Source organism: Dipodomys ordii, unplaced genomic scaffold, assembly GCF_000151885.1.
Source record: "Dipodomys ordii isolate 6190 unplaced genomic scaffold, Dord_2.0 Scaffold131, whole genome shotgun sequence".
NCBI classification, from domain to species: domain Eukaryota; kingdom Metazoa; phylum Chordata; class Mammalia; order Rodentia; family Heteromyidae; genus Dipodomys; species Dipodomys ordii.
In genome coordinates this window covers 1,997,320-2,008,660 of record NW_012267347.1, presented here as the reverse complement: position 1 = coordinate 2,008,660, position 11,341 = coordinate 1,997,320, and the positions used below count along the sequence as shown (strand labels likewise).

The 11,341-nt window shown below is 44.9% G+C and overlaps 1 protein-coding gene across 1 annotated transcript in view; it reads right to left on the bottom strand.

Annotated features, from left to right (window-relative positions):
* Window positions 1–730: 730 nt before the first annotated feature.
* The window catches only part of Cfap45 (cilia and flagella associated protein 45), a 39,324-nt gene continuing 28,713 nt past the window's right edge, over window positions 731–11,341 (bottom strand). The window contains exons 8-12 of the mRNA XM_013030549.1: window positions 8,835–8,981; window positions 5,614–5,727; window positions 4,838–5,031; window positions 1,284–1,508; window positions 731–910 (exon numbers count right to left, since the gene is read on the bottom strand). Of these exons, the coding sequence (XP_012886003.1) occupies window positions 832–910; window positions 1,284–1,508; window positions 4,838–5,031; window positions 5,614–5,727; window positions 8,835–8,981 (759 nt within the window). The 3' untranslated portion in view covers window positions 731–831. The remainder of the gene's footprint in view (window positions 911–1,283; window positions 1,509–4,837; window positions 5,032–5,613; window positions 5,728–8,834; window positions 8,982–11,341) is intronic.

Sequence of the window (11,341 nt, the reverse complement as noted above, 5' to 3'; positions counted from 1 at the left end):
ATACTAGCACTCCTGCCAAGACGTAAGGCTTATAGCCAGGGACTTCCAGAAGAGCTGGGCCCATTCTAAAGGTACCAGAAATTTGGAGGAGCGGTGGAGAACCAGGAGAACAAATCAGAGGCTCTCAGGATTTGGAAGTGAGTCTGTAGCCGTTTCAGAGTGCCGAGAGGGTACCTGGCACATGGCAGGTACTCAGTAAGTACCTGAGTCAGTGAATGAATAAATAAAGAGTAGATTGGGACTAAAGTGAGGAGTGAGCACAGACAGAAATGGCGTTGGGAAGCCCCACTTAGGGAAGGGAGGTGGGCTGAGGAGGGCTGTGCCGTGTGAGGCAAGGGCAGCCATGCTTGGGTGAGGAGCCTTCGTGGAGATGGAAAGGGATCAATGTTCCTGGATTCATGCACTGTTCACTCACAGATAAGGTCTGAATCATGGATGTGAGCTTTGAAAGAGCTCTTAGACCTGGAACTTCTTACCCAGCTCTGCCCAGCCCAGCCCCATGGCCAGCCCTCCTAGAGCAAGTATACAAACAAGAAAGAGTATGCTGTAGTTGATGACCCGTGGGCATCACAGAAACGCCAGTTGACCCCAGTTTAGGGGGAATAATCATGTGGGGACCCCCTCCCATTCCGTCACCCTGGGCATCACACAGCCTGCACGTGGGTTCCCAATTTCCCTTTGCCTTCAGTGGCAGGCAAGAAAGCCAGGCTCTTCCTTAGAGAAGTAGAACAGATTTAATCCATAACTTTGAAATGTCTAGGTTTGCAGCAATTGTGAACCACGAGATACTAGACAGAACCAGTCTTCCAAAAAGACCACAGAGGCTCCTCATCATTTCACAGAGGTGAATGCCGGGATGTTAGCCTTGCGCTCCGCTTCCACGCAGTACTTCTCAGGAAGGCCCGTGGCTCTGTGGGGGAAACATGGGACAGGTATAAGCAAGGTGATGGGCCTAAGTAGAAGTATGAAGAAGTAGGTCCTGGGCTTCTAGAACCTGGGGGCCTGTGCCCACAATCTACCCACCCTGCAAAAGCACAATCTACCCACCCACCCCCAAAGGTCCCTGCACACTGCCAAGGAGCTCTCAGAAAAACCAAGAAGCCTGAGCCCAAGAATCTTCTGCTAGAGGGTCCCTAAAGAGTGTGAGATTTGTGTGTCTGAGCATCTCTGCCGTGGCTTGTCATCCCTGAATCCACACTTAGAAATAAGCATGTTGTAAAAAACTGCCATGCCATCACTTTGGAGAAGGGAAGAAGAATGGAGAGGAAAAGACTTCAGGGTACCTCAGGTCTTCCAGCTTTTTCTTCTTGATATCCTCAATGCGTTCACGCCGTTTCTGGGCCTCTTCTTTGAGACGCCGGCCCTCTTCAAAGGTGGCAATCCGGTTTTGCACCTGCTTCTGCTGATTCTCACGCACCTGGCGCCGGAGCTCATTGGCATGCTGCAGGCGCTCTGAAGCCCTTTTCTCCTCCTCCAGCCGCTCCTTCTCAATCTGTTCTCTCTGAGCTCTGGAGGAGACACACAGGAGTGGAATGGGCTAGGCTGCTCCGGAGATCACAGCCCTCTTATTCTGCAGCTCAGGAATCAGCCCAGAGTCTCCCAGACCCCAGCCATCTTCTGTGGCTCAGGGATCCGCTCAATGTGGCCACCATGTTTGCTCCCTCCACCCCTTTGCCAGAACCAGCTTTGTGTCATGGGCATGCTTAGAAGGGCCCTAGCCTTGGTTTAATGCTCTGTCATGGTACTGAAATTCTTCATAATTTTTTAATAAGAACTTCCACAGTCTGATTTTACACTGGGCTCTGCAAATTATGTAGCAGTATTTACAGCCATGGTTTCACCCACTGGGAGCTGTTGTTCATACTCTTTCGTCATAACAATGCATAACTTCCCTCCAGCTTCTTTTAAAATATATTCCTTTTTTCCCCCTTACTTCTGTCCTGCCTTCCTTCCTCTCTTCTTTCCTTCCTTCCCTCTCTGATGATAATAGCATTAACAAAACCAAGCAAGGAGGAGAGAGCAAAATCTGTAATGCTTTCTTTACCTTGGCTGCTAGAAAGAAGAAGAGAACTCAGTGGGATACCTCTTAGTTTGCTATTGATCGTCTCTAAATTCTCTAAATTCTCTAAATTCCTCTTCTATAAGAATGCTTCATGGACTCTGACACTGAGGGAAAAAAACACTAATGACAACCAGATAGGCTCTGAAAATTTCAAATGAAATATATTCACAGGTGGACATGGTGGCTCACATCCATAATCCTAGCACTGCTGTTTGAAGCATGTCTAGGAATAAGCTCCTTATATTCATATCAACCACTAAAAAGCTGGGCACCGTGTTGCCTGCCTGTCATCCTAACTCCCTAAGTATAAATAGGAGGATCATAGTCCAGAGGCTGGCCTAAGCAAAAACTGAGAGCTTACTGGAAAAAAAAAAATCACAAAAGCAGAAAGGACCAGGGCATGGCTCATGCTGTAGAGTGCCTGTTAACAAAAGAAAGGCTCTGAGTTCAAACCCAATACTACCAAAAAAAAAAAAAAAAAGGAGAAATAAGTTTGCATCTCAAAACAAATGCAGAGGCCATCTTGAGCTAACATCTAATTTTCTTCTCAATATAATCAAGAATGAAAACAAGATATTAAAATCGGCTTGAGGAGGGATCACTTAACTGTTTTTCTCCAATAGGCTCAGCAAAAATCCCCAAAGCGTTGTTTTATATATTCATTTCCCTCTTGTTATCTTTCAAGATTCCCCATACAGAGGGAATACTCCCAACCCCCAGCAGTTGTTTTCCCCATACACATATCCCTGAAAACTCCTCTGCAGAGACTTCCCCATGTGGGAAGAGAACTGCTGACCTCCTCTCTGTGTGCCTGAAAACACCAAGTGTCAGACACATGTGACAGCAAGAACCCTGTTCTGCACTGATACCATTTTTACTTCACACTCTTCTGAGCTAAAGTGTGAGGGTGGAAAAGGGGTACATGTATGTGTCACTGCAGAACCCCTGGGCAGCTGAAAATCCAGATAGGGAAGAGGCTGCTCATTGCCCAGAGCTAGGGCAGTGAGCATGGCATCTGGCTGCATAGTAGAATTGGCTAGATTTGAAAGATACTGATATATGGGCCTTACCCTAGAACATTTAAATAAATCTATGGGGGTGGAGGGACATGAGTGTTTTTCAAAATGCCCTAAGTATGTCTATGAACCACTTGGGAGGGTAGACTGGATATCTCTGCTTAGTAAGGGTGAGAGTCCAAGGAATCCCTCTGCCCAGATGCAGGAAGTCTACATGTAGGCCATATTGGATGGCATGCTTTTGAAGTAGGAAACTTTGGATGGCTCACTATGGCAGAGACACTCTTAGAGTGAAGACTTCCATCACAGAGGTCACGTGGCTTGGAGACACTGGGTCTCAATACTAAAGCCAAACTTCTCCAAAGGGCTTTAATAACTGGCTAGTGTGTATGCTTTAGGCAAACAAAGCAAAGCAGAAACAAATGGGTCAGCAGCAAAAGTAGGACTTTAATTTCATTCCATTAATATTTATTAGTGCCTGCTAAAGGCATGCAAATGTCCAAGGGCACAGAGGCCCGGAAGAAGAGGGGACACATCTGGAAGCTAATCTAGAGCCTCAGGGCAGGCTGTTTGGCGTATTTAGGAAGCTTCTTTCTTTACCAGCTATCCAGTGAACACAGAACAACCCTGAGGGTAGAGAAAGCGCCAGAGCCAAAAGGTATCACAGCCTGGAGAACAGGCTGGGGGCCCTAAGCCAATAAAAGATCAGGAATCTGGGTCTGGCAAAAGGCAGAGGTTCTTACAGGTCTTTTCTGCCTTTGCTAAGCATAGGGACATTCTGATGGCAAGCCATTTCACTGGCAGAGTTTCAAGAGGAAAGACTTACAGCACAGATACCTAAAGAGTTGAGCTCTGGTATTCAATGCCACTCATCTGAGTATAAATTCTATAATTTCACATTCCCCAAATTTTGTTTGGTTTGTTTCCTTTTGTGGAAAAAAAAATTCTGATCTTACAAAAGCTGTACCCAGAGCAAGAAGGGAGATTGACTAGGCCTAATCTTAGCAGATCTGACAGGTAGAGAATAGAACAAAGAAGGGAAGCCAAGGGGACCCCTGCCTAGGACTGCTTTGGGGGAAAGCTCAGAACAGGGAGCAATGTGGGCAATTAGCTTCCACTTAGGCAGTGGAATTACCATTGAGCCAAAAGAGAGAACAGAAGATAAAGAGCTGCCAAACAGGAAAGATGGATGAATCTAAGTGAGGGCCATCCAAATATAAATCTCTAACATCTTCCCTAAGCAAGAGCAGTGCTTATCCATCTCTAATGTCCTCCATGGTATCCAGCACAGAGCCCTGACCACAGATGTTCAAATGTATTTGTCAAGACAGTGGCAAAGCCCCTCTTCGAGTCCTGTTCTGATGGAATGATCCTCAGTGACTGAAGCTCTTCTGTCTCTCCTAAGTCTCTGTTGCTGCAACTGCATCTCTAATTTGTAGAAAGGGGAGCAGAAGGAACCAGATTTATACCTTTATTTACATTTAGATTGGTCTAGGATAAAAACCCTCCATAATCCCTAATTCCTTAGACACTTCCCAGATTCTATTTTCCAATTCTCTAATCAGCTCAAGTGGCTTAGAAATATCTCGGTCGTTCATCTAGTGAGAATCACTTCACTGACATGGTCAAGATGAATGCACATCCATCCATTCAAATGCCAGAAAATTTCTCTCGGTCTAATATGGACCATCCTTGCTCCAAAGGCCTCCACTCTACTGCAGACAGGGAAAGGAAGCTCAGGTTCCCAGGCCCCTCCTACCGAAGAATCCTCTCGAACTCATCCCGGTCTCGTTGCACCTGGACTGCTAGAGTGTGTTCCTTGAAGGCCACCTGTTCGAGCCGGGTCTTCCGCAGATCCTCTTCTGTTTCTATCCTTTTCTGTGCATTTTCTTTTTCCTTTCTGCGCCACTCCCGGTCTGCCACCTCCTGATTGCGCTTGGCACGCAAGGCATCCTGGATAATAGGGGTCACCCTGCAACCTCAGTGTACAGACTAGTTATCTATAGCAAGACACCTACTTATAGATTTTACTTGCTCTGTTTTGAAAAGCACCATAGATTTCTCTAGGCAGCAAAATCTGCTGGGAAAGAATAAATGGACTCTTGATGGAAACTTTTGGGTCAGAAGATACCCTGAGGGGTCACCTTGTCCTTCTACCCTTCTCTCTGCAATTCTTTCCCTGCTTCTCAAACACCTCCAGGCACTCCTGCAATTGCTTCTAATTTTAAAAACTGCTAATGATGGAGATGCCAGTTTCCTCTGGTGACATATTTCATTGGTCAGTTAAGGTTGGAAGTTGTTCTTTATATAGCAGCCAGGAAAGTTTCTCTTGACCCTAAGCACCAAATGTTATTCTTTCATAACTGCCATAGGCTTTGGGAACCAGCCCACACTGTCATCCTCAGACAACTGAAGGCTGTTACACATTTGCCATCCTCTCTTCTATACCTCCACCCTGGAGGCCACTTTGCAGTCCAAAGGAATTGCTAAGGGAGCTGGAGAGGCAGGGAGAAGCTGGGAGGAAGAAGTGGGTACCTGTTCTGCCTGGTAGTCCTGGGCCTTCTCCTGCAGGGCCCTGAGGCGGGCAATCTCCTTCTCTTTCTCCTTCCGGATTTTCTCCTGCTCAGCCTCAAATTCTGCTTCTCGAGCCTGCCGGGAAGAAAATTCCTCATAGAATAGCTGTTGTTTTCCTAGCAGCAACACAATCTCTGTAACAAACACACTGTGCAACATCCCTCCCTCCCACTTCCCAATTCCTTTCTTTTTTTCTCTTCTTATTATTTTTTGTCTTATTTACAATCTTCCAATAGTGGTAACAATGGGGTTTCAATCTGACACGTCTATTCATGTGTCCAACACTTCCGTTTTTTAAAGATAAGCAAAAGAAACATAAAATCTAGCATTTGTAAAAAGCTGCATTCTCTACAAAAGATTTTCCCATGCATTATTACCCAGAGTGCTCTCACAGCATCTTACAAGACAAATATTATAGATGAGGAAAATGATTTGAACACAAGACTCCTGAGAGCAGCTTTCTTGCTCCTTCTACACTTCCGAAAACTTTGAGTTGCAAGGGTACATTGCCAAGTAACTCCTATGGCTCTTGCCTTCCTTGTAAAGTGTAGCAGGTGGAGGTTATCTCATTAGTCCCTGGGCAAATAGCCAACCATGCTTTGGGCAATACCACAGTGGTTAACAGATACCTGAAGAATGAACCATTAAAATTAGTTCACTTACCACCTCTCTGAAAGAACAGACATATCCCTAATGTTTCCTAACCACTCTTTCCCAAGTAGACAAGTAACACAGGCTGATTGGAAATTCAAACTTCCCAGAAAGAACTTCGATTAGTGCTCATTGATATATAGTCATGTGTTATATAGTGATGACAGTATCTTTTTGTTGTTGGGGCTTGAACTCTGGGCCTGGGCAATGTCCCTGAGCTCTTCAGCTCAAGGTGAGTGCTCTACACCTATGCCACAGCTTACCACTTCCAGTTTTCTGGTGGTTAATTGGAGATAAGAGTCTGACAGCCGGGCGCTGGTGGCTCACGCCTATAATCCTAGCTACTCAGGAGGCTGAGATCTGAGGATCGCGGTTCAAAGCCAGCCCGGACAGGAGAGACCGTGAGACTCCTATCTCCAATAAACCACTAGAAAACCGGAAGTGGTGCTGTAGCTCAAGTGGTAGAGCGCTCGCCTTGAGCTGAAGAGCTGAGGGACAGCGCCCAGGCCCAGAGTTCAAGCCCCACGGCCGACCAAAAAAAAAAAAAAAGAGTCTGACAGACTTCCCTATCCAGGCTGGCTCTGACCTGCGATCCTCAGCTCTCAGCCTCCTGAGTAGCTAGGATTACAGGTGTGAGCCACCAGCACACAGATGAGGACAGTATCTTATACACATAAGATACTGATCTCTAGGATTATATTGCCTAGTTAACATTATAGAAATTTTTGGTGTTATGTTTAACAATGAAAAATCACCCAATGATGTATTTCTCAGAATGTATCCCATCATTAGGTGACCTAAGACTGTATAAGACTGTACTTTGATACTTCCACAGGAGACTGGGGGTGGGGGCAGGGGGCAGAGGTGCCCAAATGTATTATCTCTTTGCTAGTCTTGAGGCTCTCCCAGCTCTACCTGGCCAGTGCCCTTTCATGGATGAATACAAGACGAAGTTCATCCTGCTAAGAAATCTATTGTGACTCTTCATCATTCCACCCTTCTTGTTCTGCTGCAAATCCAGGGCTCTCAGTGATCCAGCTTCACCCTACCCTCCTCAATTAATATCATGACCTCCACAGACTGCTGCACCCAGAAAACTTCTGTGTAATTACCTATTATGACCATCACCCAGTTGGTAAAATACCTGGGTGAATTTCTATATGAAATACATTATATTACTCTAGGCATCCAGCTTTGTCTGGCACTGGACACACACTGAAGAATTCTATGTGCTTTTAGTCAGTCAATGACTATTTCGTGTGGTTGTTGAAAAGGTTCATTAATAAAACACACTGACCTAGGCCCAGTCTAAATGCTCAGTGAAGGCCAGTTATACAGCTGCTACTAGATATGAGCCAGCTGTGGCCCCAATCTTATATTGTCACTCTATTGCCTGCTCATCCCTGAAATCCAAAAGTCAAAACCAAAACTAAAGCCAATAACTGAACTTTGCTTTTGTTTTCTGTCATCTGTATTCAGCATGAAAAGGTATGCTAAATATGCCTATATATAACTACACAATCCTTCCCTTTCATTAGCAAGCCCCTCTGCAGAGAAATGGAGAGAAGTGTGGCGTGTTTACTGTCACAGCCAGAACTTCGAAATTTACAAGGGAGACAAGACTGACACATGAAGAAATTATTTTCCTGTCACTTTGAGTACATCTTCCCATTTTTACATAGACACATGTTGACTCTAATCATACAAGGACCCATTCTTTGCCCTCCACTCTCCACCCCCCACCCAACTCGACTCAGCTCTGCCTCCAAATGAGCACATGTATTTAAGCTCCATCCATCCATAACTGCAAACTGCTCTCTGCTCTACCACACATTTGTTCTTGTCTGATTTACAGAGAGAGAGGAGGAAAAGGAGACTTGATTTTTCTGACTCTTCACAGTCTTTGTTTGCTACTCAATTATAGGAGTTTTTACAGGAAATTTAAGGGACAGCTGACTCGTGATTACAGAAATATCCCAGCCATAAGGAATCCATAGAAACCCCACACTTGGTCATGTGCTGGTGGCTCACCCCTGTAATCCTAGCTATTTGGAAGGCTGAGATCTGAGGAATGCAGTTTGAAAAAAGTTCCGGCAGAAAAGCCCATGAGACACCTCCAATTAACCAGCAAAGAGTTGAAAGTTATACTGTGACTCAAGAAGGAGAGTATGAGCGTTGAAGTGAAAAAGTCAAGTGTGAGGTCCTGAGTTCAAACCCCAATACCAGCACACACAAAAAGTCATTTTTTCCAACTGTTTTTCTTTCTCTTCCTTCCTGCATATGATGTTCATGAAGCTGCTAATGAAGATAATATCACATTAATTTGGGGTTCTTCCTGGGCTACTGCCTACTAATAAATGAACGGCCTGGCCAAAAGGAAGAGAATAAGAAGTCAAGCTCTCTAACTAAGGAACATTGCAGCATGTAGCTAGCAATGTAGCATTGGAATTTTCTCAGTTCCCAGGCCTATCTCTCTTACAGACACGCCATTCCTAGCCAGAGGATCCAGGCATAAGTAACCAGGTCCTTACCATCTTCTTCTTGGTAAACTCCATCACCATCTGGTCTGCCAACCTTTCCTGAGCCATTCGCTCTTCTTTCTGTCTCTGGTTTTCCTCGTTGATGCGCTTGATCTCAGCCTGAATCTTTAGTTTTTCCTGGTGCCTTCGTTCCATGTCCTGAAGGCAAAATGAAAAGAACCTCAGTATCGAAGGAGATGAGATAAACAGCTACTGGACACTGAGACAGAGAGTCACAAATGGAAGCAAGGGGATTAACACACTGCATGCAGTCCAGCTGCCACTACTCGCCCTTGATAAAGCTGTTCTTTCAATGGTAGTCAGTGACTCTGCCACCAAATGGACTCATCCCAGTCTTCATCCAATTCAACTCTGTGGGCTTTCCTGTTGCTGCTGATCATTATGCACTTCAGAAGTAGAGGCTTTTTTTTTTTTTTTCTCTTGGTCGTGGGGCTTCAACTCTGAGCCTGGACGCTGTCCCTGAGCTCTTCAGCTCAAGGCTAGTGATCTACCACTTGAGCCACAGCGCCACTTCCGGTTTTCTAGTGGTTTATTGGAGATAAACATCTCATGGACCTTCCTGCCCGAGCTGGCTTTGAACCATGATCCTCAAATCTCAGCCTCCTGAGTAGCTAGGATTACAGGCGTGAGCCACCAGTGCCCAGCTAGATGCTCTTAAAATGAAACTCAGTGTCTCCCTCATGCCATGCTAAGTCCTAGAACTGTGGGGTTTTTAGGTACTGCCATCCTCCTGCCTTCATTTCCTTCCTACTGAATTTCAGACTTTCAATCTGTATTCAGTATAATTAAGAAAGAAACAGGCATGGGCTGGGGATATGGATCAGTAGTAGGGTACTTGTCTAGCATGCACAAGGTCCTGAGTTTAAGTCCTACCACTACAAGAATAATAAAATAACCATTGTCCTAATTGAGTACTTTCCATTCATTGAGCACTTTGAATAGGCTTTCCCTAATACTTTAGACCTATTCAGGACGAACTGAGGCCCAATATATAAGTGACTTTCCCAAAGCTATACAGGGCCCAAATTTTGAACCTGCTTGTTCTTTCTCTGGAAATCTTTCTCAATTTTCTCCAATTCTAAGTTTTCTGAACTTAGGTGATGCTGTGTCTCTTGAGAAGTGATCTTGGAGTATACTCATTTCATAGGAACTCCTGTCCCTGCTGGAGGACAGGAACCTGTGTCCCATTCTCTCTTTCCCTTAATGCATGTAGCTCCATGTGAGAACGAAAGCAAGTAAGCCCAGCAAGAGGCTAAATGAGAACCAAAGTGAGTGAAATGAGAGGGAGGAAAGTTTTACACAGGGAGAAACCTGTGTCTCTGAGCAAGGGAGTAAACCTTTGTGATCCTGAGTGACAAGATCCTTTAGAAGGAAAGAGTCCCTGATTTTTATCAGTCCCAGTCTCCCAAATCTCCCAATGATCAAACCACTTCAGAGGCTAGGCACATTCTCAGATCACAATGCTGGGGGGGTAGGAGGGTACTTAAGAATCTTAGGCCTTGTTTAGTCCTATTGACCTCAAAGCTAAAGAAACTACTGACCCCTGATTGGTAGCATATGTTTACTCATGTATTATTTGCTTAATCTTCCACTTATTTTTTTCTAGCTTGGTTTTTTGTGTGTGTGTTTGTCGCTTTGGTTTGCAATACTGAGGATTAGACTCAAGACTTATACATGCAAGGCAAGTACTCTGTGACTTGAGGTATGACCCAGTCCTTTGTTGTTGTTGTTGTTTTGTTTGTTTTTTGTCAGGTGGGGCTTGAACTCTAGGCTTGGGTGCTATCCCTGCGCTCTTCAGCTCAAGGCAAGCATTCTACCGCTTGAGCCACAACACCACTTCCGGTTTTCTGGTGGTTAATTGGAGATAAGAGTCTCACAGACTTTTCTGCTCAGGCTGGCTTTGAACTATGATCCTCAAATCTCAGCCTCTTCAGTAGCTAGGATTACAGGCTTAAGCCACTGGTGCCCAGCTCAGTCCTTTGTTTTTAATTAATTCTTTTTTTACTTGTTGTGGCAGTACTGAGGTTTGAACGCTGGGCCTTGTACTTGTTAAGCAGCCACTCTACCACTTAAGCCATACCTCAGTCCTTTTGTTAATTATCTTTTAGACAAGGTCTTATTTTTGTTGTAAGACCAGCCTCAGATGGATATCTTCCTAACTATGACTCCTGTATTGCTGGGATCGCACACATACCACCACCACCACCACCACACCATATATGGCTGTATTTTGTTTTTCAGATAGGGTCTGACTTTTTGCCCAGGCCAGTCTCAAATTCTTGGCTTTCCTGCCTCCACCTCCCAAGTAGCTAGGATTACAGACATGTACCACCATGCCCAGTTTGGTTTTGTTGTTTGGGTTGGTTCATTTGATTTCCAAGGAACTGAAGGACTTTTGCTGTCTTTAAAGCCCTTCAAAGCAACCCAGAGAAATTCCCTTTTCTCTTCTTCATCTTTGATAACATGGTAGGAAGAGCTGTCTTAAGATGACATGCAGC